Below are 27,071 nucleotides of genomic sequence, written 5' to 3' on the forward strand. Positions count from 1 at the left end.
AGAAAATGATTCATTTTTCTTCTCTGAAAAGGTTATAGAAGTGCCTAGAATTTCTAAGATTTTGTAAAATCTAAAAGCCTGAGATGCTAAAAATGTGGGATTATTGAAAATTGTGTACTATCCTGGGTTTCTTGAGTTTATACTTCCAATTTCTAAATGCTATATTAATGACATTCTATTTTTCAAATATCTATTTGTTTGGATGACTCATCACCATTTTAATCATTTTTTCCTTTCATTTTTTAGGAGATAGTCAACTTCAACTGTAGGAAGTTGGTGGCCACCATGCCGCTTTTTGCTAACGCCGATCCCAATTTTGTGACGGCCATGCTGAGCAAACTAAGGTTTGAGGTATTTCAACCTGGAGATTATATCATTCGAGAAGGAGCTGTGGGCAAAAAAATGTACTTCATCCAACATGGTGTTGCTGGTGTCATCACTAAATCTAGTAAAGAAATGAAGTTGACTGATGGTTCATACTTTGGAGGTTAGTGAAAAGAAAATGTAACTAAGGTAGAATTTCATTTATATTCTGACAATAAAGAGGACTTGGTATTTTAAATGTTATTTTTAAGTGTGTATTTCTGCTTGGATATGATAGAGGGATTGCTGTATAACATGTTTTCATAAAACAAAAGCTCAGGGAACATAAACTTGCCATTAATATCACCATTTTATTTTTTTTTTTTATTTTTAACATGTAGAAGATTTCCATTTGAGGAAAACATTTTCCAGTGAGCCTGGAATTATAAAACTTTAGTGATGAAAGGATGCTTATTAGAATGAGTCATTTTACTTTCATTTCATTTAAATGTGTCCTTGATGCTCTGGGAATCTTTAGTGCCATTTGTTTGAACTATACTATCAATAGAACCTCTGTTTTATAAGCAAGAATTTTTTGTTGTTATAGTTCTGTTGTGTCTGACCTTTTGTGAACCCATTTGGGGTTTTCTTAGCAAAGTTTCTTCAGTAGTTTACTATTTCCTTCTCTAGTTCATTTTCAGATGAGGAAACTGAGCCAAACAGGGTTATGCAACTTCCCCATGGTCTCACAGACTATATCTGAGGCCAGATTAAAATTCAGTAAGATGAATCTTCCTGACTCCAGGCCCAGCACTCTAACATCCACTTAGTCACCTAGCTACTCCTAACCAAAAAAGTAGAGTTAAACAGAATAAATTTACACTTTGTATAATTTCAAACTACTGAATTTGAAGTCAGGAATACTTGGATTAGAAACTCACCTCAGATACTTGTTTTGCTTTGTGACTAAGCAAGTCACTTGAACTTTCTAAATATCTATTTTGTTATCTGTAACTTGAAGTCATAGGATTTGATAACCTCTGTAGTCCCTTCCAACTCTAAATATATGTTATTTTAGGGTACTGTCTGCCACCTCTCTTTTGAGAAAAAGAAAATTACTTATGATAAGTACTCTGGAATGTCTTATTTTACAGGTTAGGAAACCAAGGGTGAAATACATTAAACAGTCTGCCCAAGGTAATACAGTAAGTTAATGTCAAAGAAAGTATCACTGGAACTTCTTTTTATGTAGATGTTTTCCATAGACATTAAAAATAAACCTTTTAAAAGATGGATTTAAAGATTCTGTAATTTCTAAGGTATAACCATGTAATCATTGTCTGATGGTTTCTGGAAAAGAATGAAAAACAATATCAGCAGTATCCAAGGAAGATTTATAATGCTTTTGTCCTAAAGAGTGATTTGAGGGAAAGAGAGGGGGAAATAGCTGGGCAAGAAAGAAGAAAGTGATTTCAGCCATTTTGATAAATGTCATGGAAGCTTGAAGATAAAAAGGGAGAAGGGGAAAAGAGTTACAAAGCTATGATGCAGGAGGAAAGGGAATTGTGACCATAAAGATGAATACAAATGTTATAAATACAAAGTGAGTTTTAATGAATAAATAAGGAAAAAGAGATTTGAAGAGACAAATGTTAAGTTGAATTTTTGAAAGTATGTTTTTTTTAACAGCAGCAGAAGAGAAAGGCAAAAAGCAAGAAGCTCAGAAGACAATAAAATTAGGCATAAGTCACAGAAATAGGATAAAATATGGAGCTTAGAAGAGTATCTAACCATCACAATTTAGGAAAAGATTAGCTGTCAGGTATATACAGGAAAGTACAAAGCATTCACCAAGCTTGAAAGTTTGCATGGAAGAGTTGACAGAAGCCATTCCCACGGGAAAGATAAAAGATTTAGGGGGAACAAGATAAGGTGATTACCCTTTTTCATAAGTTTCATTTAGAAGAGATCTGGAAGGAGATGAGAAGACTATGGAGCAGATACATTGTATAAAAAAAGAAATGTTGACAAAGCTAAAGCTGTAGATTTAGGACAGTGATGACGTCTTGAGGACAGAATAGAAATAGTAAATAGACAGAACAGAAAATAGAAGAAAAATATTTAATAAAAATGGAAAATAGTGAGACTGGAAGAACCTGTTTTAGGGGATTCTAAATGTCACAATGGGAAACTGAGTGTCAGCAGAAATCATGGACAGGCCAAAAATTTTTCATCAGTTTTCGAGAGACAAAACAGCAGCTCTATAGAGGTACACATGCATTTATTAAGGGCCTACCATATTCCAAGACCTATGATACCAGTACTTTCACTTTTTTCCTCACAAAACCCTGCTATCTTTTACAGTTGAGGATATTGTGGCAGATATCTGAGACTAGGTTTGAACTGAGGTCTTCCTGACTCCAGATAGAACATTCTATCCACTTCACCATCTACCTGCCTAGGAGCATTGACCAAAAGAAAAGGGCATAATGAATATAATGCTGGTAAAATAATCAAAGAGACAAAGAGTTGAAGAGGGGCTACAAGAGTTGAGAGAAGTGAGAAACATGGGATAAAGTACCAGATTTAGAACTAGAGGTCATGACTCTGGCTCACTGTGCCCCAGGTTCCTCACCCCTAAGATGAAAAAAGTGATCAGTTTAGATGGTTTCTCAAGCCCTTTTTAAATTTAGGGTCTTGTGAGTTGAAAAACAGAATTTTAATAGCTGAATTTAAAGATTCTGTAGTTTCCAAAGTAGAACAATGTAATCAGTGTCTGATGGTTTCTAGGAAAGAATGAAAAACAACTAATCTATATACACCAAATTCCTCCATCATCTTTTCAAGAGTACTTTCTAAATTACTCGTGCTGTGACCTGATAGCATAAATTCCTTCATGTCTTCTAGTTTGGTTGTTGTTGTTATTTTATTCATCACATAGCGTTCTTCCTAGAGTCCAACTTCTAGTCTTCCAACTCCATAAAATATTTGGAGTTGAACAGATCTATAGGGTTTTTCTAGGGCAGTTAAAAGGCCCCAGTGGATAGAACACTCAGCTTGGAATCAGGAAGTCTTGGCTTCAAGAGTTCAGATCCAGGCTCAGATACTTACTAACTGCTTAACCCTAGTCAAAACAGTTAATGCTGTTTGTCTCAGTTTCCTCAACTATAAAATGATCTGGAGAAGGAAATGGCAAACCACTCCAGTATCATTGTCAGGAAAATCCCAAATGATTGACATGACTCAATAACTGGTTTTTCTAGTCCAACTCTTACTTAAAGCATAGGTATTCTCCACATCTCTGACAAGTGGCCATCTATTTGATGGCAGTCATTTCCTTTTATTTAGGGAACTTCTAATTGGTAGGAAATTTTACCTTAAAAAATTGAGGTGGAATTTGTTTCCCTCTACTTTTTATCCATTAGTTCTTTTCAGCTGTATGGAGTACAGAAAAAATAAATATAATCTCTCTTTCACCTGAAAACACCAATAAATTTCCTATTCTCTAAGCTAAAAATTATCAATTTCTTTCCCTTAAATACATCTTGGAATTTCCTTATCATTCTGATCTTTTATCTTTGAAGTTTTATCAAAGTCTTTTTTAAAATCTAATGAACAGAGTTAGACATATTGTTTCAGGTGTGATATGTCCAAAACAGGACACAGTGAAACTATCAATTTTCCCATTCTTACTTTTTACTTATCCACAACATAGGATAGATTCATTTGAACAATGAAACTTCTTGCCCCTCCTTTTTATTTTACAAAACTTGGGTTCTATATATCCCCATTCTAAAGTTGCAGAGCTTTTTCTTTCCTCTAAATGCATGACTTAGCATGTACCTTTTTTGAATAAAATATTATTTTATTTGGTATAGTATTTCAACTGATTTTAGATCCTGAGACTTAGATTCCATTTATTATTTTCCTTCCATTTTAATTTAAATTACCTCAGCATATATTTACTATGAAAATATATGTTCTATTTATGTGACTCCAAAAAAAAGAATCTGGAACATCAAATGTCCAGTAGAAAGAACTGTAGCACATCACACTAGACTTCACAAGTTAACATAGATTGATTAAAAATATTTTTGAGTAGTCTATTAATCAATTTCCAGTATCCCTAGCTTTCCTATTACCCAAATTAATATGTCTCCATTTTTCTTTGAGAATAGAATGAGAAATTCTCAAATGCCTTGCTGAAATCTAAATATGGTATCTCTAGCATTTTCCTAAAACTATCAATGTAGTAGATCTGACAGAAAGGAAAATTATTTTTCTCTGCCATTATCTGCAATATGCTTCTTCTGATTACACCATCTGGCACATTGTAGGTTCTTAATAATGCTTGTTGACTGATTTGTAGCAATTTCCCCTTTCCTTTCTGCATGAAAATCATCCCTTTAATAATTCATTCAAGAAATTTTTAAGGAGTCAAATCAATTTCACCACTTGTGCTTCAAAGGAACCCTCTGCTCCCTGGAACTGGGGAGTGGTCTTTGTTGGTTTCCAGTACTGGGACATCTTGTAACATCTCAGATTCTGAATGAATTAAATTTCTTCAGGGAAATTTGGTGTTGGTGTTTTTTTTTTAATTTTTAGCTATACTTAAATTTATTTCAATTTGCTAATAAATATTTGTATTAGTTCATGCTGGAAGATCATTGTCTTTGAAATTCAATATAAAAAAATCACTCCTGTCTCTCTCTCTCTCTCTCTCTCTACATATATATATATATATATATATATATATATATATATATATATATATATATATATCCCCCATCACATCAGTCAGATGCTTAATGGGTCACTTTCTTTTTTCCCTATAACCCTGATGATTCTTTTAAAACCCAAGAAGAAATTAAGGCACCAGATTCTGGGCATGGTGAGGAAAGCCCTTTAAGAGTCTGGAATGAACCCTGATAGGAAATAAATACATATCTAGGATAAGATCATTCTCATTTTACAAAGGGGAAACTGAAGCCAGGTTGAGAGTTAAATGTCAGTCAGATCTTGTTGAGATTGCACAACCACTGAAATTCTGACTAGTGTTGTGCTGAGGTCTACATTAGGGGAATTAGGGTCCAAATCCAAGTCTTTTGAATGTAGGTTGAGTGATGCAGTCTGAATTTCCTTTTTTTAATTGATTTCTTTATTTTTAAATTTTTTTCTAATTATACGCAAAGATAACTTTCGACATTCACTCTCTTGCATGTTTTTGAGTTCCACAGTATTCTACCACTTTCCCTTCTCACCTACAATCCTATGGTAGCAAACAAACTGATATAGAGTATACACGTGTAATCACATTAAACATATTTCCACATGAGAAGGGGGAAAAAGATCATGAGAGAGAAACAACATAAAAGGAATTTTAAAAAGTGAATGTAATGTGCTTTCCTCTGCATTTAGACTCCATAGTTCTTTTCTCTGAATGTGAATGACATGTCAATAACAAGTCTCCTGAGTTTATCCTTGATCACTGAATTGCAGGGAAGAACTGCTTCCATCCATCATAGTTGATCATCTCACAATGTTGCTGTTAATATGTATGATGTTCTCCTGGTTCTACTCACTTCATTCTGCATCAGTTCATGAAAGTCTTTCCAGACTTCTCAAGTCTATCCACTCATTTCTTACAAAACAATAGTATTCCATAGCATTTATATATTATAATTTGTTCAAGCAATTACCCAATTGATGGGCATTCCATCAATTTCCAATTCTTTGCCACTACAAGAAGAGCAGTTTTAAATATTTTTGTATAAGTGGATCTTTCCCTCTTTCATGATCTCTTTGATATATAAATCTTTTAGCAGTATTACTGAATCAGAAGTATGCATAGTTCTATTTGCCTTATCTCTCCTGGATTCTGCTCTCCAGAATGATTGACTCAGTTCACAACTCCACCAACAGTGCACTAGTGTCCCATTTTTCCCATATCCTCTCAATACTGATCATTTTCGTTTTATGTGTATGTCATCTTATCCAGTCTGATAGATATGAGGTAGTACCTTAGTTGTTTTTATTTGCATTTCTTTTGTTACTGATGATTTGGAGCATCTTCTTTCTTCATCTGAAAATTGCCTGTTCATATCTTTTGATACTTTATCATTTGGGGAATGCATTCTTTTGACAAGGCAATGGGGTTAAGTGACTTGCCCACAGAGCTAGGTAATTTTTAAATAACTGCTCCTGAGGAATATAGTCTTATAGATTTGACTCAGTTCTCTTTATATTTTAGAAATAAGTCCTTTGTCAGAAGCACTAGCTGTGAAAATTGTTTCCCAGCTTTCTTTATTCTTTCTAATCTGGGTTACATTGGTTTTATTTGCAGAAAGACCTTTTCTTTCTCTCTTTCCTTTCATTCCTCTCTTTGCAATTTTTTCTCCTCTCTCCTTATCCTTACTCATTGATGTTTTGCTTTTTACTGTTCCCCTTGTTTCCTTCTACTACCTTGTAGGCTAGGATAAATTTCTAAACCCAAATTGGGAATGTATGTCATTCCTTCTCTGAGACAAATCTTTTGAGAGTAGAATTTACTCAGTGTTTACCCTCTTCCTACTTTCCCTCTAACTTAGGTCCTTTGTCCCTCTTCATGTGGTGTTAATTATCCTCTAATGCTTCCATTTTCTTCTGCCATTATAATCTTTTTTTCATGTCTAAATTGTTTTATACCTGTCTTGTACCCTTGCCAAATTATGCTCCTTTCATGTCATAATAGAAGTACAATTCCCAAAAGTCATAAACATCATCAAACCATTATCAATTTATACCTACATCCTCAGTTTGAGTATCCTCTTTCTAGCTTTCCCAATAGAAATAGATCTCTCATCACATTTTGATCAATTTATCTCCTCACCCCCCTGTCTAATTATGTTTATTTCAACTGTCCTAAGAGAAATACAGTTCTCAAGAGTTAGAGGTAATGTCTTCCTATTTAGTCTTATTGGTTAGCATTTCTTTTCCTTAGTCTTGTTGAGTAACAATTTTTTTTATTTCTATTTATCATTTCATGCATCTCTTGAAGATCAGATTTTCTTTTCAGTTCTAGTTTTTTTATCAGGTAATGTTGAAAGTTCTCTGTTCCTTTTAAAATTCATCTTTTTCTCCTGAAAAAAATATGTTGAATTTTACAGGATATAATTGATTCTTGGTTATAATCCAAGCTCCTTTGTCCCCGGGAATATCATATTTCACACTATCTGATACTTTAATGTTATAGTTGCGAAGTCCGGCATAATCCTGATTATGACTTTCTGATATTTAAATTACTTCTTTTTTTGGCTGTTTGCAGTATGTTCTTTTTTAGTTGCTGATTGTGAAATTTGACTACAATATTCCTTTGAGGTTTTTTTTTAATTTTGGAGCCTCTTTCTGGGGATGATTGATAGAGTCTTTAATACTATTTTATCTTTTTGTTCTAGGACATTAGAGCAGTTTTCCATGATAATTTTCCGTGTGATACTGTTCAGTATTTCTTTTTTCTGATCCTGACTTTTATGTAGACCAATAATTAATAAATTATTTCTCCTGGATCTGGTTTTAAGGTCAGTCATTTTTCCCAAGAGTTATTTACATTTTTTCCTATTTTTCTTTCCCTCTATCCTTTTCATTTTGTTAGATGGAATCTTGGTGTTTCATAGCATTATTAATTTCCAATTGTCCAATTCTAATTTTTAAGGTTTTATTTTCTTAACATTTTTATGAGTTACATTTCTTTTCTACTTTGTCTATTTCAGTTTTTGATGAATTATATTCTTTTTCCAGTTGACCATTTTTACTTTTATAGGAATATATTTCTTTTTTCCATTTGGCCAGTTTTACTTTTAAAGATACTGTTTTCCTTAATCAATTTTTTATAATTCTCCTGCATGTCTCATATGTTTGCTCCATTTTTATTCTTTCTCTCTTCTTTGCTTCTTAAAATCCTTTTTTTGAGCTCTCCCAAGAGGTCTATTTGGATTTCATACCAATTCAAAAACCTCTTTGAAGCTTCACATGTAGGTATTTTGTCACTGCTTTTCTCTTTTGAGATGTCATTTTTATCATTCCCATCAGAATAGTAGTTTGTTATGGTTTGCACTTTTTTAAAATCATTTTGATAGTTGAACTCTACTCCTGGGGCAAAAAGGGCACAGTCTCAAACTTTTTGTGATATATGGTGTTTCAGATGCTAGCAGTTTGTTTCTTGCATTAGTCCAACTCAGTCCTGTCTGTTACCCAGTATTTTTGGGACTCAAACTTTGTTTTCCAAGCTGCATTTTGAACCCTCACTGCTGGCCTGTTGCACTGCTGGCTTGCTAGCCTGGACCTGAGCTGAACTGTGGCCTAGAGTCTCACGCTAGCTGTCCAACTCTCCCACCTATACTGGGCTGTACTCCCCTTTCAGCTACACAAGGCAGAAATTAACTGAAGTACCTTCATGACACCTTAAGTTGAGAACTTTTTCACTCTTTTGTGTGTTCTGTCACTTTATAGTTGTTTTCAGAAAAATTCTGGGAGTTTTGTAATGTCGCACTGCTATCTTATAAATTTCTTATAAAAAAAGTTCACAGGTGAATGATTCAGGTTAAAAATAAAATGTTTTGAGTGCTTCTGAAAAATATTTTTAGCCTTTTGTCCCACTAACCAAGATAAAACAATTATATCTTAATAGTCCAGACCTTAGAATTTATGTTTCTATGAGTTGTCAGAGCCTGATTTTTTTTCAGGTTATACACCCAAGAACCTTAAGTCTGACTTCTTCCTATAATGTGTTCCATCTTACAAAAAAAAAAGAGAGAAAAAAGAGAAGTTATCACTGTTTTTTCCATTATTGACTCATTGCCTTCTGCTTTTCACAAGTTCATGTGTATTAGTTTGCAAAGTCTTTTACCAATACTTCCTATTTGTTGGTCAAGTCTGAGCAATTATTGATGACAGTCTCACTATCTTTATGACAATAATTTGTGGTAGTGATGCACTTTTATCTTGAGCAAAATTGGTTTGAAACTTATTTTTGAACCTTTATGCTTGAAATGTGAATTTGTGCTTGAAAATGTGGATGCTATGATGTAAACATGGTTATATTCATTCATTCATATGTATTATATTATCCAGACAATCAGGTAACAATTCTAAGTACTGAGGAAGCAAAGGAATGCAAAAGATATTTTTGAGCTGCCTTCAAAAATAAAAGAGACAATAAACAAATGGGCATATGCAAACAAGTCATACACAGGATATAGAAGTAATATTTAACTGAAGAAAGATCCTAGCATTGAAACATTGGGAAAGGATTCCTGAAGAAGGTAAGATTTTAACTAGAACTTGAAGGAAGCCAGAGAAACCAGGAAGCAAAAATGTGGAGGGAAAGCAATGCAGACAAATGGGATGCCAGAAAACATGCCCAGAACTTTAAACAAAATGTTGTTTGTGGAACAACAAGAAGACCAGTGTCACTGGACAAAACAGCATGTGACAGGAATTAAGGTGTAAGAAGATTAAAAAGGTACGAGGGGGCTAGGTTATAAATTACTTTAAATGCCAAACAGTGGGTTCTGATTTAGAGAGGTGATATGGAGCTATTGAAATTCATTAAATACCCTTATAAGTAATAAGAAATTTTGGAAGGTGTAAACGATTGGGGTAAAGATGAGTTTAAGCTTTGATATGTTGAGTTTAACATGTCTATTGGATATTCTGTTTAATATTTTCTAGGTATTTGACGATTTGAGACTGGAGGTCAACAGAGAGGTTACAGTGGGATTAGAAAATCATTAACATAGAAATGATAACTATAAGCCATAGGAGCTGATGAGATCATCCAGTTAACTAGTATAGAAATAGAAGAAAGCAGGGTTAAAGCTAGAGCCTGGACAAAACAGTAGGTATACATGATCTGGATTAGATTCCACAAAAGGAAATTGAGAGAGAATAGTTAGGCATAAGGAAAAGCTTGAGAGAAGAGTTTTCTGACAACCTAAAGAAAAGAGACTTTCAAGGAGAAGAGGGTGATTAACTACTTTTAAAGCTTATAGAGAGATCAAGAAGAATGAAATCTAAGAAAAGGCTATTAATAAAGAACTACAGAACATGGAATCAGAGATCAGAAACTTTACATTACACTGAATGTACACTTTTTTTCCCTAATTTCCTGCCTTCCCCACTTGATATTTTATTAAGCTCATTCTCTTGGTTATGAGAGATAAATACTTATGAGTTAATTATAGTATTAGGTTAAGTCTATGACCTATTTATTACCATTTTATAAAGCTAATGGGTTCTTTTATAAAAATTTGTGGATATTTTCATAATATTATATTATGTATAGATTCCCAGTTTAATGTCTAAGCACAGTGTGGAGTTTACCCTGGGCTCATTAAGGGCATATCAACAAAGTCTATTATCTAGAGAGTTCTATCATTTTAGAAAGGTTTCAACTATTTTCTTGAACACAGATAGTATGTTTGCTGATATTCATCTTACTCAAGTAAAGAGGATTATTGCTAGTAAGCTAGATGCTTGATGATTAACTCTTTAACCATGACACTCATAGAACAGCAACAAAAATACAGATTGATTCATATCTCTATGTATCTTTTTCTAATTTTGCATAATAAAATAGAGACAGAGAATTTTGGAATCACAGTTTTTAAGATTCACTATAAACCTTAATTTGGCTTTTGTTTTTTAAAATGTTAGATATTTTTCTAATAATCAATAAATCAACACACTACAAGAGGAATCACAAATTTTGACACTATCACTATAAATGAAACCATATAAAAGAAAGTTGCTTTAAATAGAAAATTGACTGAAGATAATTTGTTACAGGGGGAGAAAAGTATTGACAAGATTAATTTTATTTTATACCTAAATGTAATAAGAAATCATTCTATGGAATATTTGGTAATCATATATTTCAGCCCTCTTAATATGTATTTGCAAAAAAGTCGAACCTGAAAACTATTCCACCTTATGCATGAAAATCAATTACAAAAGATAAACAAGTAGAAAGTTTCTTCAAGAACTCTTCAAATTATATCAATATGTATTTAGATTCTCTGTGACTTCAATGCAAAGTGGGGATTAGATGAAAATGGCAAGAAATATATTAGATCATGAATAAGTACTGAGAGAAGCTAAAAATGTATAGACTACATAAAACCACACATCTCTACTTCATGGAAATTTTCTTTGAGAAAATAATAGATAGGTAGTAGGAATCAGAAGCACTGAGGGACATCACAGAAACAATAGTTTTGAAAGACAAGAAAAATTCATAATAGATATGGATGTGATTCCTAAAGTGATGATCCATTCACAGTTAAAATGCTGACTTGCTAGGAATAAGAAAAAATATAAAACAATGAACCTATAATAATGATAATAATAATAACTATGAGAAAAGTTTATAGCATACAGTTGAAATACTTTTATCCTGTGCTATTTAAACATTATTTATAATAAAATGGGTAATGTATGAATAGCAACACCTATTAAAACAAATTCATATTAAACTGTGTACATAAACTTATGTACATAAACCTATGTATCTAAGCTTCTGTGTATAAAGTATCATGAGTGGAGACTAAAAGAATCTTAATAACCTTAGACAGAAAACCCTTAAATCACTTGGAAAGTTGAGGGAGATGGTAACTAAACCAACCCATGCTTGTAATATAAATTTATTTTTATATTTTTATGAATAAAGCTCTTTATTATTTGTCTTCCATTATGAAATATATTGCCTTATAAAATAGAGAGGAAAATAAAGGATATTTGGCAAGAAATCCAACTAAGCAAAGCCATCATGACGATAAAAATGGAAGGAAGAAAACTAAAAGCAAAAACAAGAACAAGAAAAAGATCTTTAGATCATTCTATAAATACTACATCCATCAGGGACTGTAGAATGACATACTATTTAACATGGTAGGTGATTAAAAAATGATAATTGAGGTGATGGGGCCTAAAAGAAAGAGAAAAAACACGAAGTTGCATGAACTCTCTTTATGCCTATAAATGCATTCTGGAGGGACAAAATCCACAAAAATATAGAGTGGAGCAATTTACCAGCTTAAGATATCTTGGAAGGACTTCAGGAAAGTGCTTTCACACTTGTGTGAAGGGAAAGCATAGTCCAGCAAAAGTGGGTGTAAGTAAACCAGAGGGAGTTTGTTAGGCACAACACAGATCAACAACTAAAGGTCACTTGCCAGCTGTGATATCTCCACCACAGTGGCATAGTCTGAGTCACAGAACACCAGGACAGTAGGTGCAACTAAACCAGGCAACTCCAGGGCAGGGACCAAATTTCCAGTACCTGAAGTCCAGCATGAAAAGTTAGTGACCAGGCTCCTGGCCCCCAGCACAAGAACCTTGGGACAGTATCCCCTCAGCTTCAGGGGCAGAGGCCAACTTATTTTTTTAAAAAATGAGCAAGCTCCCCCCCCAAAAGATCCCTAACCATAGATATATACTATAGCGAATGGAAAAATTAAAAAGTGAACTCAGAAGAAGAAAATGGCAAAATACCAACATATGAAGCCTTAAAGGAGAATATGGATTGCTCTCAAGCCAAAAAAGTCCTATTGGAAGAGCTTAGAAAGGATCTTAAAAATCAAGTAAGACTATTAGAAGAAAAATAAAGGAGAGATATGTAGGAGAATTGTGAAAAAAGAGTCAACAGCTTGGAAACAGAAGCACAAAAATTGAGAAAAAAAAACTTTTTTAAAAATAAAATAGACCAAATTGGGAAAAAATCCACTGAAGAAAACAAATTCCTTAAAAATAGAATTAATCATAATAAAAAGGAGATTACAAAAGGTAACTGAAAAAAATCATTAAAAATCACAATTGGAAAATGAAAGCCAGTGAGACATCAAGAATCAATTTTTTAAATGAAAAAAAAATAAGATGGAAAATATCTTATTAGAAAAACAACTGGTCTGAAAAATAGATCCAAGATATAATTTAGGAATTAATCCATGATCAAAAAAGAGTTAGTTAAATATCTTTCATGAAATTGTCAAGGAAAAATGCCCTGTTATCTTGGAACCAGAGGGGGAAATAGTCATTGAAATAATCCACTAATTTATTGCTAAAAGAGATTCCAAAATGAAGACTTAAGGAAATATTACGGCTAAATTCCAGAATTATATCAATAAGAAGAGAATACTGTAAGCATCTAGAAAGAAATGATTTCAATTCCAAGGAGCCAGTCTCACATTACATAGGACTTTACTGTTTCAACATAAAAGAATCAAGGGATCTGAAATAAAATATTCAGGAAGGCAGAGGAGCAGAAACTAAAACAAAGAATCAACTCCCCAGCAAATTTGAGCATAATTTTTCAGGGGAAAAGAAGGATAGTCAATGAACTAGGAAACATTCAAACTTCCCTGATGAAAAGACCAGAGCTGATCAGAAAATTTTCTTTTCAAATACAACACACACACACACACACACACAAACACACACATATACAGTAAGATTAAGTTTTTTATTTCCCTTCATAGGAAGATCACACTTGTAACTTAAGAACTCTATATTCAGGTAGGAGTATAAATAACTACTGGATGTAAGTGAGTTGATTTTAATATGATAATATAAAAAATTAAGACATGGAAAAAATTATAGTACTGAGGGAAGTACAACTGTACTATTTACAAAATAGGGTAAATTACATCACATAAAAAGATACAAACAACTTATTTCAGTAAAGGGAATTAGGAGAATATTGCTTGAATCTTATTCTCATCAGAATCAAATGAAAGAGGGAACACCAAGCACACTCAGTAGGGTTTAGAAATTTATCTTATCCTACAGGGAAATAGAAAGGAAACAAGAAAAGAAAAAAAGGAAGGAGGGGCTGACAATAGGGAGGGTAGAAGTTGGAGGGGAAAGGGAAAATATTAAAAAGGACTGATAAAAAGGAGGGCAGACTGAGGGAGCTGATATTCAGAAGCAAAGCACTAGTGAGGGGAAACAGAGAGAAAAGTGAGAAAAAACTATAAAAAGGTGGAAAATATGATGAGAAATACAGTTAGTAATCATAACATTAAATGTTATGGGATAAATGAGATGAATGGATGAATGGATAGCATTGTGGATTAAAAAGAGGATTCCTATAATATGTTGTTTACAGGAAACACATTTGAAATAGAGAGAAACACACTGGGTAAAAATCAATATATTAAATATTAAAAAGGACTGATAAAAAGGAGGGCGGACTGAAGGAGCTGATATTCAGAAGCAAAGCACTGGTGAGTGGAGACAGAGAAAAAAGTGAGGAAAAACTATAAAAAGGTGGAAATCATAATAATCATAGTAATCATAACATTCAATGTTATGGGATAAATGAGATGAACACATGAATGGATAGCATTGTGGATTAAAAAGAGGATTCCTATAATATGTCATGTACAGGAAACACATTTGAAGTAGAGAGAAACACACTGGGTAAAAATAAATATGTTATACTTCAGCTGAAGTAAAAAATAACCAAAAATTAAAAATGGAGGATTAGCAATCCTGGTCTCAGACAAAGCAAAAGGAAATAAAGAGATAAGGAAGGATACTACTTGCTAAAAGTTACCATAGACAATGAAATATCTTCAATACTAAAACTATATACACTAAGTGTTATAGCACTGAAATTCTTAGAGAAGAAGTTAAATGAGTTAAGGGAAGAAAAGAACAGCAAAACTATATTAGTAGAGGATCTCACCTTCCCTATCTTAGAATTATAGAAAAAAATCTATTCACAATATAAACATGAAGGAAGTTAAAGAAGTGAATTGAATTTTGGAAAAGTTAGATATGATAGTCCACTAGAAGAAATTGAATGTGAATAGAAAGGTGCACAAAACACCTGCACAAAAACTGAAAATAAACCAAAGGCAGAAAGGAATAAATATTAAATGCAGCTTTTCAGATCAGGATCCATAAAAATTAGATGTAATAAAAAGCCATGGAAAGATATACTAAAATAAATTGAAAACTAAATAATTTAATCCTAAAGAATGAGTGGATCAAACAACAATTCATAGCCATAATTATGGCAATTATGAAAAAACATAAAAAATTGTGAGATGCAACCAAAGCAGTTCTTTGGGAGAAATTGTATATCTATAATTGTTTACTTGAATAAAATAGAGAAAAAGGAGACCAATGAATTGCATATACAACTAAAAATTCTGGCAAAAGGACAAATTAAAGCTCCTCATTAAATACAAAATTAGAATTTCTGAAAATCAAGGGAGATTAATAAAATTTAAAGTAAGAAAATTCCTGAATGAATAAATAAAACTGAGTTGGTTATATGAAAATATATGCTATATAAACCATTTTTTGTTGATTTTATTAAAAAAAAAGAAGAAAGCCAAATTACCAGTATCAAAAATGAAAAGAGTGAATTCATCACCAAGGAAAAGGAAAGTAAAGTAGCAATTTGGAGCTATTTTGACTAACTGTAGACCAATAAATCTGAGAACATAAGTGAAATGGGTGAATATGTATGAAAATATCAATTGTCCAGATTAATAAAGGAGGAAATAAAATGCTTAAATAAGCCTGTTTTAGAAAAGGAAATTGAACAGTTCCAGCCATCAATGAACTCCTTAAGGGGGCGGGGAACATCAAGGGCCAGATGGATTTATTGGCAAATTCTACCAAGTATATTGGCCTTATCTATAACAGAAATCATATGATTATCTCAATAGATGAAAATGTTTTTGCCAAAATACAGCATCCATTATTATTAAAAACACTAGAAAATATTGGAAGAAATTGAATTTTTTTTAAAATGATAAAGTAACTATCTAAAATCATCAGCAAGCTTTACATTTAATGAATATAAATTAGATGCATTCCCAATAAGAACAGGTGTAAAACAAGGGTGCCTGTTTCCACTATTATCATTCAATATTGTATTAGAAACCTTAGCTTCAGCAATGAGAAGGAAAAAAGGAAGGAATTAGAATAGGCAAGGTGGAAATAAAACTCTAACACTTTCCAGATAAAATGGTGGTATGCTTACAGAAAACTCCATGAAAAAAGTTAATTTTAACAAAATTGCAGGTTATTAAAATAAACTCATGTAAATCATCAGCATTTCTATATTATCATCAAAGACCAGCAGTAAAAAATAAGAGAAAATCCATTTAAAGTATTTGTAGGCAGCATAGAATATTTGAAAGTCTATGTGCCAACAAAATCCAGAAAACATACATACACAATTGCATCATTTTTCACAATAATAAAGTCAGATCTAAACATTTTGAAAAATATCCATTGCTCATGGGTAGGTTAAGCTTATATAATAAAATAAGCTAATACAATAAAATGATAATTCTACTTGAGTTAATCTACTTATTTTTGCTGTGCCAATCAAAATACCAAAAATCATTTGATATCACTAGAAAAAATCTTAATAAAATTCATCTAGATCAAGAATATCAAAGTAGTTAATGAAAGAAATTCAAGGTGATCCAACAGTGCCAGATCTAAAACTGTATTATAAAACATCAGTCATCAAAACAGTTTGGTACTGGCTAAGAAATAGAGTATTCAACAAGTGGAATATATTAGGTACAAAAGAAACAATAGTAAATGACTATTGCATTCTATTCTTTGATAAATTCAAAGGCTTCAGATTCTGGGATAAGACTTCAGTATTTGACAAAAACTATTAGGAAATTGCAGAATTGTAGGTCAGAAACTAGGCATAGACCCACATATGACACATTATATTGAGATAAGATTAAATGGATACAGAATTTAGACATAAAGGGCATACCATAAGCAAATTCAGAGTAAAAGAAATCATTTATCTGTCAGAGGTATGGAAAGGGGAGAAGTTTATGAGCAAACAAGAGATACAGAACATTATAAAAAGCAGAGTGGATAATTTTGATTTAATTATATTGAAAGATTTTTTACAAGCAACATTAAAAGGAAAGCAGAATCCTGGGGAACAATTTTTACAGTCAGAGTTTCTGAAAAGACCTCATTTCTAAATAGAGAATAGAGAATATAGAGAATTGTTTCAAAATTACAAGAGTAGAAGTAATTCTACAAATGATAAATGATTAAAGGTTATGAACAGATATTTTCAGATGGAGAAATTAAAGCTATCTTTAGTCATATGAAAAACTGTTCAAAGTTATTATTGATTAGAGAAATACCCATTAAAACAACTCTATGATGCTGCTTCACACCTTTCATATTGGCTAATATGACAGAAATGTCAATTGATAAATGTTGGAGAAGATGTGGGAAAACTGGAACTCTGATACACTATTAGTGGAGTTGTCAATTGATCCAACTATTCTGGAAAGCAATTTGTAACTATGCCCAAAGGACAATAAAATTATGCATATCTTTTCATTAATCTATAACATTATTAGGTCTATATTCCAAAGAGACCATAAAATGTTTATTACAGTTCTTTTTATGGTGGTAAAGAATTAGAAATTGAGAGAATGCTATTAATTGGAAAATTGCTGAACAAGCTGTGATAATATGAATCTAATGCTATACTATTGTTTTAAAAGAAATCATGAACATGTAGATTTCAGAATAAAACCCTGAAAAAAACTAAAATGAACTGATGCTGAGTGGTGTGCAAAACCAGATCAACCATGATGGACTTAGCTTTTCTCAGCAATTCAGTGAACAGAAATAATCCCAAGACTTGTAATGGAAAATGTCCACATTCAGAGAACAAACTATGAAATCCATTCACTTTTAATTTTTTTGTTTACCTTTCTCATACTTTTACCCTTTTGTTCTGATTCCACTTTCACAACATGACTATTTGTTCAACATGATTGTCTTTATATGTGTAAGTGTATATGTATGTGTGTATGTCCTATATCAGATTAATTGTCTTAGAAAGGAGAAAGGGAAAAGAGAGAAGGGGGAAAAATTTGGAACTCTAAACTTATAAAATGAATGTTAAAAAACCATCTTTACATGTAATTGGAAAAAAATAAAATACTATTAACTGAGAAAAATATTATTTTTTACTGGTCACACTGAACCTTTTATATTCCAGTCAAAAAATGTTTATAGAGATGGTGGTAAGAGCACTAAAAAGATAAAAGATGGAAAAAGTCACTAGGTAAGTCCAAGTTTATATAAAAATAAATCCATTACTGTATGCAATAGGTTTTAGGATGTTGAGGAGTAATGTTATTGGGTATCTTGTGTTTTCTAATATGGACAGTGTTTTACATAAATGTTTATTTCAAAGATAAATTATATATGCATTTTTTTGTAGATTTGCCAATTTTAATATTATTTTGAAAGAAGTGATCAGATACTATCCTACCTAGATTAAAATTAGTAGATTAGATAAGTGGTGTCAAACACAAATAAAAATGGGGACAAATAAATTATAAGCATCTCTAGAGGCTATATATTGACTTTGTTTAAAAATTGCCATATTTTCTAAGTTTTATTCTATTTTTATTTATTTTATTAAATATTTCCCAAGATATTTTAATCAAATCTGGGCTAGATATTGTGAATGTTTTGTACCATTTTTGACTCAAAAGACACATTTTTGACAATTCTACATTAAATGACCACTCACAGACTCTATCAGTCCCAAAAGCTATGAGTGAATGAATGAATGAATCCTGAATTACATTTTGATTATCAACAGTCTTTATATAATGTTTTCTTCTGTCTGTATAGCAGTACTCTGTGGGAGGTAAGTTATGTGGAGGAAGGGAATAAAATTCAAAAAGAACCAATATGAGAATCTGGTATTCATAATATTTAAATTTGATCTTTCATTTGTAACATTTTATTTTAGATAGATATATACCAGACAGACATCTAGGGTGACCAACCCATAGATCTTTCAGCTCCTAGATGGTTTAAAACTAAAAGGAAGAAAAAAATGCTACTAAGAATTTACTGGTGCTTTGGTTAATAGTATTATATCTTTGGAAAATTATTATAATATATTGAATCAAAAAACATTATTATCCATTATATTCAATTATTTCTCATCTTTCCTACTCTTTTCTTTGAGAACCTTCTACACATTCACTTTTACATTCTTCTTCTCTTGAAACCAGGCTCTAAGGAAGAATTGACCCTTATCTTTGCCAAATTCAAAAACTTCTTATGTGTTACTCCTATGTCCTTGAGGAGGTTGCTTATACCCTCAACTATTCTTTCTCTCTGATGCTACATTTCTCCTGTTATCTTCTATCATTGTTCAGAAAAAATGCTTATTTCCTGTTTAAATAGCTTTAACTTGACCCTGATATTCTCTAGAGCTATCATTTTCTGTCTTACTTTCTTTTACTGCCAAATACCACAATAATAGTTCCTTTCTTCCCACTCAATCCAAAGCATTCTGGTATTCAACTTGAACTCTTAACTGAAGTTAGTATTTCTAAGATTACCAACAACTTAAAAAGTCATAATAATTTTAGTAGTTGATACTGTGGACCTCCTTCCTATTGAAGAACCTCAAAAAGACAAATGAATTGTACAAATTTTTGGCATCCCTATTCCAAATCTTCAATGTGAAATATTGTGTTCTACCTTTCAAGCTCTACTTGATCTGATTAGTCATAGTTGGACATATGGTACCTTGACCCTGCCAAAGTGATGCCATTTTAGTCCTCTTCAAACAGGAAGAAGAACCAAATACTTGCTATTAGTCAACAATATAGGTTGTCTTACCTATCTGATAGCTTTTTTTCTCAGATCATGATATGAAATGACTTTTTCTCTGGGCTCTTTTTTTCTAGCACCGTTTTCCTTTTCCTTATCTCATTCTATGGCCATTTCAACTATCCTCTTTAAATGTGATTTGTAAATCTTTACACCTAAGCCAAATCTTTCTCTTGAATACCAATAATGTGTCATTGACTACCTGCTAGAAACCTCCCCCACATTGCCCTACTATCATATGCAAATAGGAAATGATTTTCAGATTTTCCATTAAAATAAATTTTAATGACATCTTTTGTTCCAAATTTACTAATTATCCAATATTCTCCTTTTTTTGCCCCAAGAGATCATTCCTTTTAACAAATATTTTGTTGTTGTTTTTAAAGAAAAAGGGAAGAGAAATTTTTTTAAATGATCAATACTTTTTAAAGATTAAACAATATACTCAAAATACTTGTGAAGCCTTTACCTCTAAAAAGTAGAAGTATCTCTACTTTTCATATCTCATACCTCTTCTTTGGGTCTAAACTTGATCCTCTTAATGTTGTTACATTTTTTTACATGTGAGTATGGGCATGCATTGATATATGTGGTGGGTTTTGATGTTCTTTTGATGAGTATTGTTGTAGTCTTTGTTTATACTGTTATAATATTTTCCTGACTTTGCTTGCTTCACTTGCATCATGTATCATTCTTCCTTGCTTCTCTCTATTGATCAATATTTTATTTTTCTTAGAGCATGGAAATATTCTTTTAAATTCATGAATAACCTTTCATTTTTATTGTGTTATAAATTCCCCTGTTTCTGTTGAAGATCTCATGATCTTCAGCTTACCCAGTTTTATGACCTTGGAGAAATTCTTGATTTATTTCTACATCACTCTCAATACAATCATTTGCCAGATCTCTTATCAACTCTACTTTTATAACTATGTCCTTTTCTATACATTTAGACAGCTGTTCCAGAGTTTAGCCTCTTATGAACTCTTAATTAGATTACTATTGGTAGTCTTTTAATTAATTCCCTGCTTCCCGTCTATTCCTCTCAACATATTTGCCAAAATGACTTCCCTAAAGCACAAGTCTAACTACATCTCTGCTGTATTTAAAGTCTTCAGTCACTCTATTTCCTTTGGGATAAAATTAAAACTTCTTACTTTGTTATTTTAGATTATATATCATACAACTCCAATTACAAGAAAAAATAGTTTTCTACACTTTTTTATAAGAATTGAGTTTCACATTCTTTTCCCTCCTTCCCGTCCCTCCCCCCTTTTTCTGAGAGAAAGCAATCTAATACACATGTACAACTATGTTAAGCATATATCCATATTACTCATGTTTTGAAAGAAGAATCAAATCAAAAAGGGGGAAAAACCATGAGAGGGGAAAAATATAATTCATAAAAAAATTTTAAAAATTTAAAATAGTAATTTTTGGTCTGCATTCAGACTCCATAGTTCCCTCTTTGGATGTGGATGGCATTCTCATCATATATCCTATGGAATTGTCTTTGATTATTGTACTGCTGAGATGAGCAAGTCCATCTTAGTTGATTATCACACTGTGATGCTATGAGTGTGTACATATGGAACGAGAAATTCCTTCTATGCCTCCATGTACTTATATAGGTTCCTGCCCACTCTAACATCTGGAATGCACTCCTTTCTCCTCTTTTACTTTATCCTTCTTTAATGCTTAGCCCAGGCCCACCTCTTTGATGAAAACTCTATTGTATTTCCTCCTTATGTAATTTATTCAACTGTAGATCATATGGAGTAAAAAAGATATAAGAAATAAAGTGAATCTGGAGGGGTCCTTGGTGGTCAACTAGGTTGCACAGTGAATTGAGGGCTGGTTCTGCAATTGGGAAGACTCATCTTCCTCAGGTGTTATCTGGCTTTAGTTTTGTGACCTTGGGCACATCACTTAGTTCTGTATGCCTGAAAATGAGCTGAAGAAAGAATGGCAAACTGTTCCAGTATATTTGCCATGGAAACTCTAAATGGGATCACCAAGAGTTAGACACAATTGAAAACAAAGATGCAAAATTATGTAACAAAATCATTTATTTGTGCAAATGTTGTAACTGCTCCAGTATTATGTAGTTTCTATGAGAGAAAATACTTTTGATTTTTACATCTATGAGCTCAAACTACTTTATCGCATAGTCAGTACTTAGTAAATGTTTGCTAAGTTGAATGACCTGAACTTTGAAGGACCATGTTTAAAGATTTGGAAAATACAAAGTTAAGATACATATATCCCTCAGTCCAAAAAAATTATTATCTAGGTGAAATAAAAACAATGCTATTTACAATTTAATAAAAACAGCACAGTTTTTGGTCCATAGTTATATGGTCCATATATATCTTGGAGCATAATATATGTTTGTTATTTGATTGGTTGGTTGAATAATGTAAACATTAATTGCTTAGATTAACATGCAGTATAATTAGTTAATAAGTATTACCATTTTAGTTGAGTAAAACTACTGTGAGGTTTTGCTGATTATTCCATGAAATTTTTAGCTGCAGCACATGGGTCATTTAGATCACCAAAGAAAGATTAATGAATAGCCAAAACACATATCTTAGATGTATAACTTAATAAATTATAAAGAACTTTAAATTTTGTTTTTGTTGTTGCTGTTTTTCTGGTTAACATGACATCCTCACTCTTACTTATCACTTTTATTTATTATCTGTGTCACTTTATAGGTGACATTTTATCTCCCTGGGTTCTAGTTTCCTCATATATAAAAATGAGGGTGTTGATCTACATCTTCTCTAAAATCCTTTGTAGCTCTAAGTTTATAATCCTCGGCAAAGCATCTAAAGTTACCTAATCCTGTTTATCCACTATGTACACAGGAAGAGCAAAATATATCACTGTTACTGCCACAAAAAAGCCCCTTAAAATCATCAACTTTTTTCTCTTTTCCCACTTTAGTCAATCACTCTAACCTATTTCAGACAGATCAGTGTTTCTCCTGATCTGGAAGAAAAAAAAATAAGCTGACAGTATAGTTCTACATTTAGTTTTACATTTCCTGCTGTGATTTGAATCCCATTTCCTCTTGCTCTTTCCTCAATAGATCTGTGGCACAGCTGGCCACCATCCTTTATTGAACAACATTGTTGTTCATCACTCAAACTTTTTTCTTCTAACTGAATATTTTCCACTCATTCAGCTCTTCATAGATTATATTTTCAGCTCATAATTTTGGCTGCCCTTTTATGAGTCTCCTTAAAGTCCTTTTACAGCATAGATTTGAAAAAAAATCTGATAAATTGTTCTAGCAAAATCCTCATTAGTACATAGCATCATAGGAATATTTTTCTTTGGTTCTATCTTCTAAATCTTAGCATTATGCCTGTTTTTTTCCACCAATAGCACTTTGCAGAGATGGCAGAACTCAAGAAACATCAGGTCCTTCCTTGCCTCATGATGTAGATCCAGTTATTTTCTACCTCTCAATAGAGTGATTGAAGAAAAAAAAGATTACCAAAGAACTCAAAAATAAAGAATGAAAAATCAACATACTATTTTTCTCTCGTGACATATGGGAGCTCTTCCAAGTATTTGCAGTCTGAGATAGGCAATGGTTTGGGCAATCGAGGGGAGGAGAGGCATATTTCTATAAGTAAATACATTCTCCATAAAGGATGTGGTTACATTTGCATGTTGTGACTATAGAATTTCTTCAAACTAAGCACAAGTTAATATCCACTATCAAATAAAATTGTGACTCTTTAGTCCCATAGAATAATTAAAATCAGTGAAAATAATATAATAAATGCTTTTACCCAACCGTAGCCTAAGTATATTTCACATAAGGTCTGTGACTTTGAATTTTTAAAATATTTTGATAATTATTTTCAATTTAATTGATTTCTTTGTAAAATCATTTTGAAAAAATTAAACATTTAAAAGCCCATTTTTTTCTGAGCAAGGGTCAATAAATTTCAAAGAATTCCATTATAAAAATTTTAAAACAGTTAAGAAACTGACCTAAAGAAATAAGGTATCAATTAAACATGATTTTATTCGAACTTACTAGTTCAGAATCATTATCCATCCATTCTTTATCCGTTCTTTAGTGTTCTGCCTATTCTCATCACATTCTATATCCCCATGAAATTAGGAGTAGGATGGAGTAGAGGGAAACAGAATCTTTATTTGGTGGACAAAGAACATTACTCTCAGGATATAATCAAATTATTAGAGCTCTAGTATTGTTGTTGTATCCAGTCATCTTCAGTCATGTCCAAGCTCTAGTATTGTTGTTGTATCCAGTCATCTTCAGTCATGTCCAACTCTTTGTGAATGCATTTGGGATTTCCTTGACAAAGATGCTAACCTGGTTTGTCATTTATTCTCTGGCTTGTTGAACAGATAAGGAAACTGAGGCAAACTTGCTAGTAAGTATCTGAGGCCAGATTTGAACTCACAGAAGATAAGTCTTCCTGACTATAGTCCAAGCACTCAATCCACTGCATTTCTTAGCTGCCAGGGCAGTTCTCTAGGCACATTAAACACCCTGTGTATCAAGTATTTCTATTGTAACTATGTTATCTGAACCCCAAATGGGCATTCTTGATCTGAAGGATCTTTCTTTTGCAGTTTCATAAAATGAACACTTCCCAGGAAATGTCGTAAGTGTGGTGATTCTTGCAATTAAATAGACACCTATCTTTGAAGACTTCATGGTATTTAATGGTCAAAGAATTTACTAACCAAGGTGGAAGGGATTAATGACCATCTAATAATAATAGCCAATATTTGCATAATACTTTAAAGACTGCTAATTATTTTATAGCTATTATACCATTTGATCTCCTGGGAGCTAGGTGCTGTTATCTCCATTAGACACTGGAACTGAGCTCAGCCAACTGACTTGCCCAGACACATGTAACTAGTAAGCATCCAAGGCTAAATTTAAAATCAAGCCTTTTAAACATAAGTCTAGTACTAGAAATGCAAGATCACACAGGAATCCCTATTACAGAATTGTTGAACATTGGCATCTAGACTCCATGGGAAAACTTACATCTAGTGATGCCTCTCAGAATGGCTTAGTCCATATGGAGCAATTAATCCTTAGAATTTTGTTTCCTTTTGTGTCACAAGCAAATGAGTCACAATAAACCTGTGCCTTTCCTGCTTATTTTAGTGCAATTACTTGTTTTGATTAGAAAACCAATTCTTTTTCTTTACTATACAAGTAATGTTAATAAGAAAAGCATGAAATCTTACTGATTCCTTATTAAAACAGATACATTTAGGAGGCAGTTCAGTGTCCTGTGGTTATCCTGTGTGCTCTCTTGCTGGTGGACAGATGGTTGATCTCTCACTGTGTCCTCATTCCAACTGTATCTTCCTAGTTGGTTCCCTTTCCACAAAGCCTTCCCCCCATGTTAATCTTTGAGACTTTTATTTTCTTTCCCCAAACACCTCCTTCTCAAATAAAGAGTCTTCTCCCAACCATATTTCAAGAACTTGTTGACTCCAAGTAAAGTTGAAAAATCCACAGTTATAATCCCCAGTCATTAGACCTTTTTTTTTTTTAAATGCATCATTTTGGAGACCTTGATTGCAATTATCTTATTGAAATTTTCTGTTATTTTCCTCTTGTAACTTAACAAATTAACAAATCCTTCCATTTAAATATATATATATTCCCATGATTCTAAAGGATGGCCTATTTTAAAAAAAGATTTCCTCTTTTCCACTTAGAAAATTAGCAGTCCAAAATATTTTCTTCCACTTCCTGAGAAATTAGGGTAATCTACAGGTTGTTTTTGGAAATAGCCCCAGTTCTGGAGAGTCTACTTTTCATTTGTATTAATATTGCTGACGGCCTTAGAGCTAACATTTCACTTATGGTGAAAGAAATGGAGAAGATAATATCAGAAGGTAGAGACAGTTTTCTGCTAGGGCAGCAGTTCATTAATACTGTGATCCAAGGACAGGGAAAAATAGAAAGTGCTAGGCACTGTGTTCATTATTTGAATGGACATTTATGATGCTCCAGCACAAGAAAATGCGTGGGTGAATTTTCAGAGTCATCACCATAGTCAAGTGTTGTCATAACCCAGTAAAAGTGGAATAAGAAATTACTCTAGATTTGCCCAATGAAATTTCTCAAGACATGTGTCAGTGGAGGCGCTTTTAAAGTTCTTAACCTTTTTAAGTGGTTATGGACTCCATTACCGTCTAATGAAGCCCATGGACCTCTTCTCCAAATATTTTTATTAATAAAATAAAATGTATAAAACTACAAAAGAAAAAAAATTGAAAAAGATGAAATTTTCCTACATCTAATTTTGTGGAGTCCTTGAAATATAAGATTCTATTGACACACAGTTAAGAATTTATGTTCTAGGGTGGCTAAGTGGCACAGTGGATAGAGCACTGGCCCTGGAGTCATGAGTACCTGAGTTCAAATCTGGCCTCAGACACTTAATAATTACCTAGCTGTGTGGCCTTGGGCAAGCCACTTGACCCCATTTACCTTGCAAAATCCTAAAAAATAAAATCTATGTTCTAAGTTTAGAAAGTGTGAGAAAGTGTGAGAATTCAGTTATTATTCCTCCAAGTAGACATTTTATTTCATAGTGAAATAATGATCATAAAAATAAAAATATAAACAATATGTCTCAGAAACTGACTCAGTTTGCAACTCTGGACAAGTTGATTGATTTTTATCGGCTTAATTTGTCTATAAAATGAAAATATTAAAGTCAGTCACTAAACTCCTTTCCAACTTTAAAACTATAATCTATGGTCATTTAGCTGATAAATATCTCAAGTGATATTTGAACATAGGTTTTCTTGATTCTAAGTCTAGCACTCAATACACTACATCATATTGTCTAAAGGTGCCTGGAATACAAAGTATTTAATAAACTCTACCTACCTTTAAGGATGAAGATAACCAGGTGATACAGTGTATGGAGCACTAGACTTCAAAACTTCATTTTCCTGAATTCAAAGCTGACCTCAGACACTTTCAAGTTGTGTGATTCCGGGCAAGTCACTATACTCTGTTTGCCTTAGTTTCCTCAACTATT

At 32.4% G+C, this 27,071-nt stretch overlaps 1 protein-coding gene across 1 annotated transcript in view; it reads left to right on the forward strand.

The window, feature by feature from the left end:
- Positions 1-27,071, forward strand: part of HCN1 (hyperpolarization activated cyclic nucleotide gated potassium channel 1) — a 655,526-nt gene that overhangs the window by 568,730 nt on the left and 59,725 nt on the right. The window contains exon 6 of the mRNA XM_074203552.1: positions 247-487. Within this exon, the coding sequence (XP_074059653.1) occupies positions 247-487 (241 nt within the window). The remainder of the gene's footprint in view (positions 1-246; positions 488-27,071) is intronic.

Source organism: Macrotis lagotis, chromosome X (assembly GCF_037893015.1).
Source record: "Macrotis lagotis isolate mMagLag1 chromosome X, bilby.v1.9.chrom.fasta, whole genome shotgun sequence".
NCBI classification, from domain to species: domain Eukaryota; kingdom Metazoa; phylum Chordata; class Mammalia; order Peramelemorphia; family Peramelidae; genus Macrotis; species Macrotis lagotis.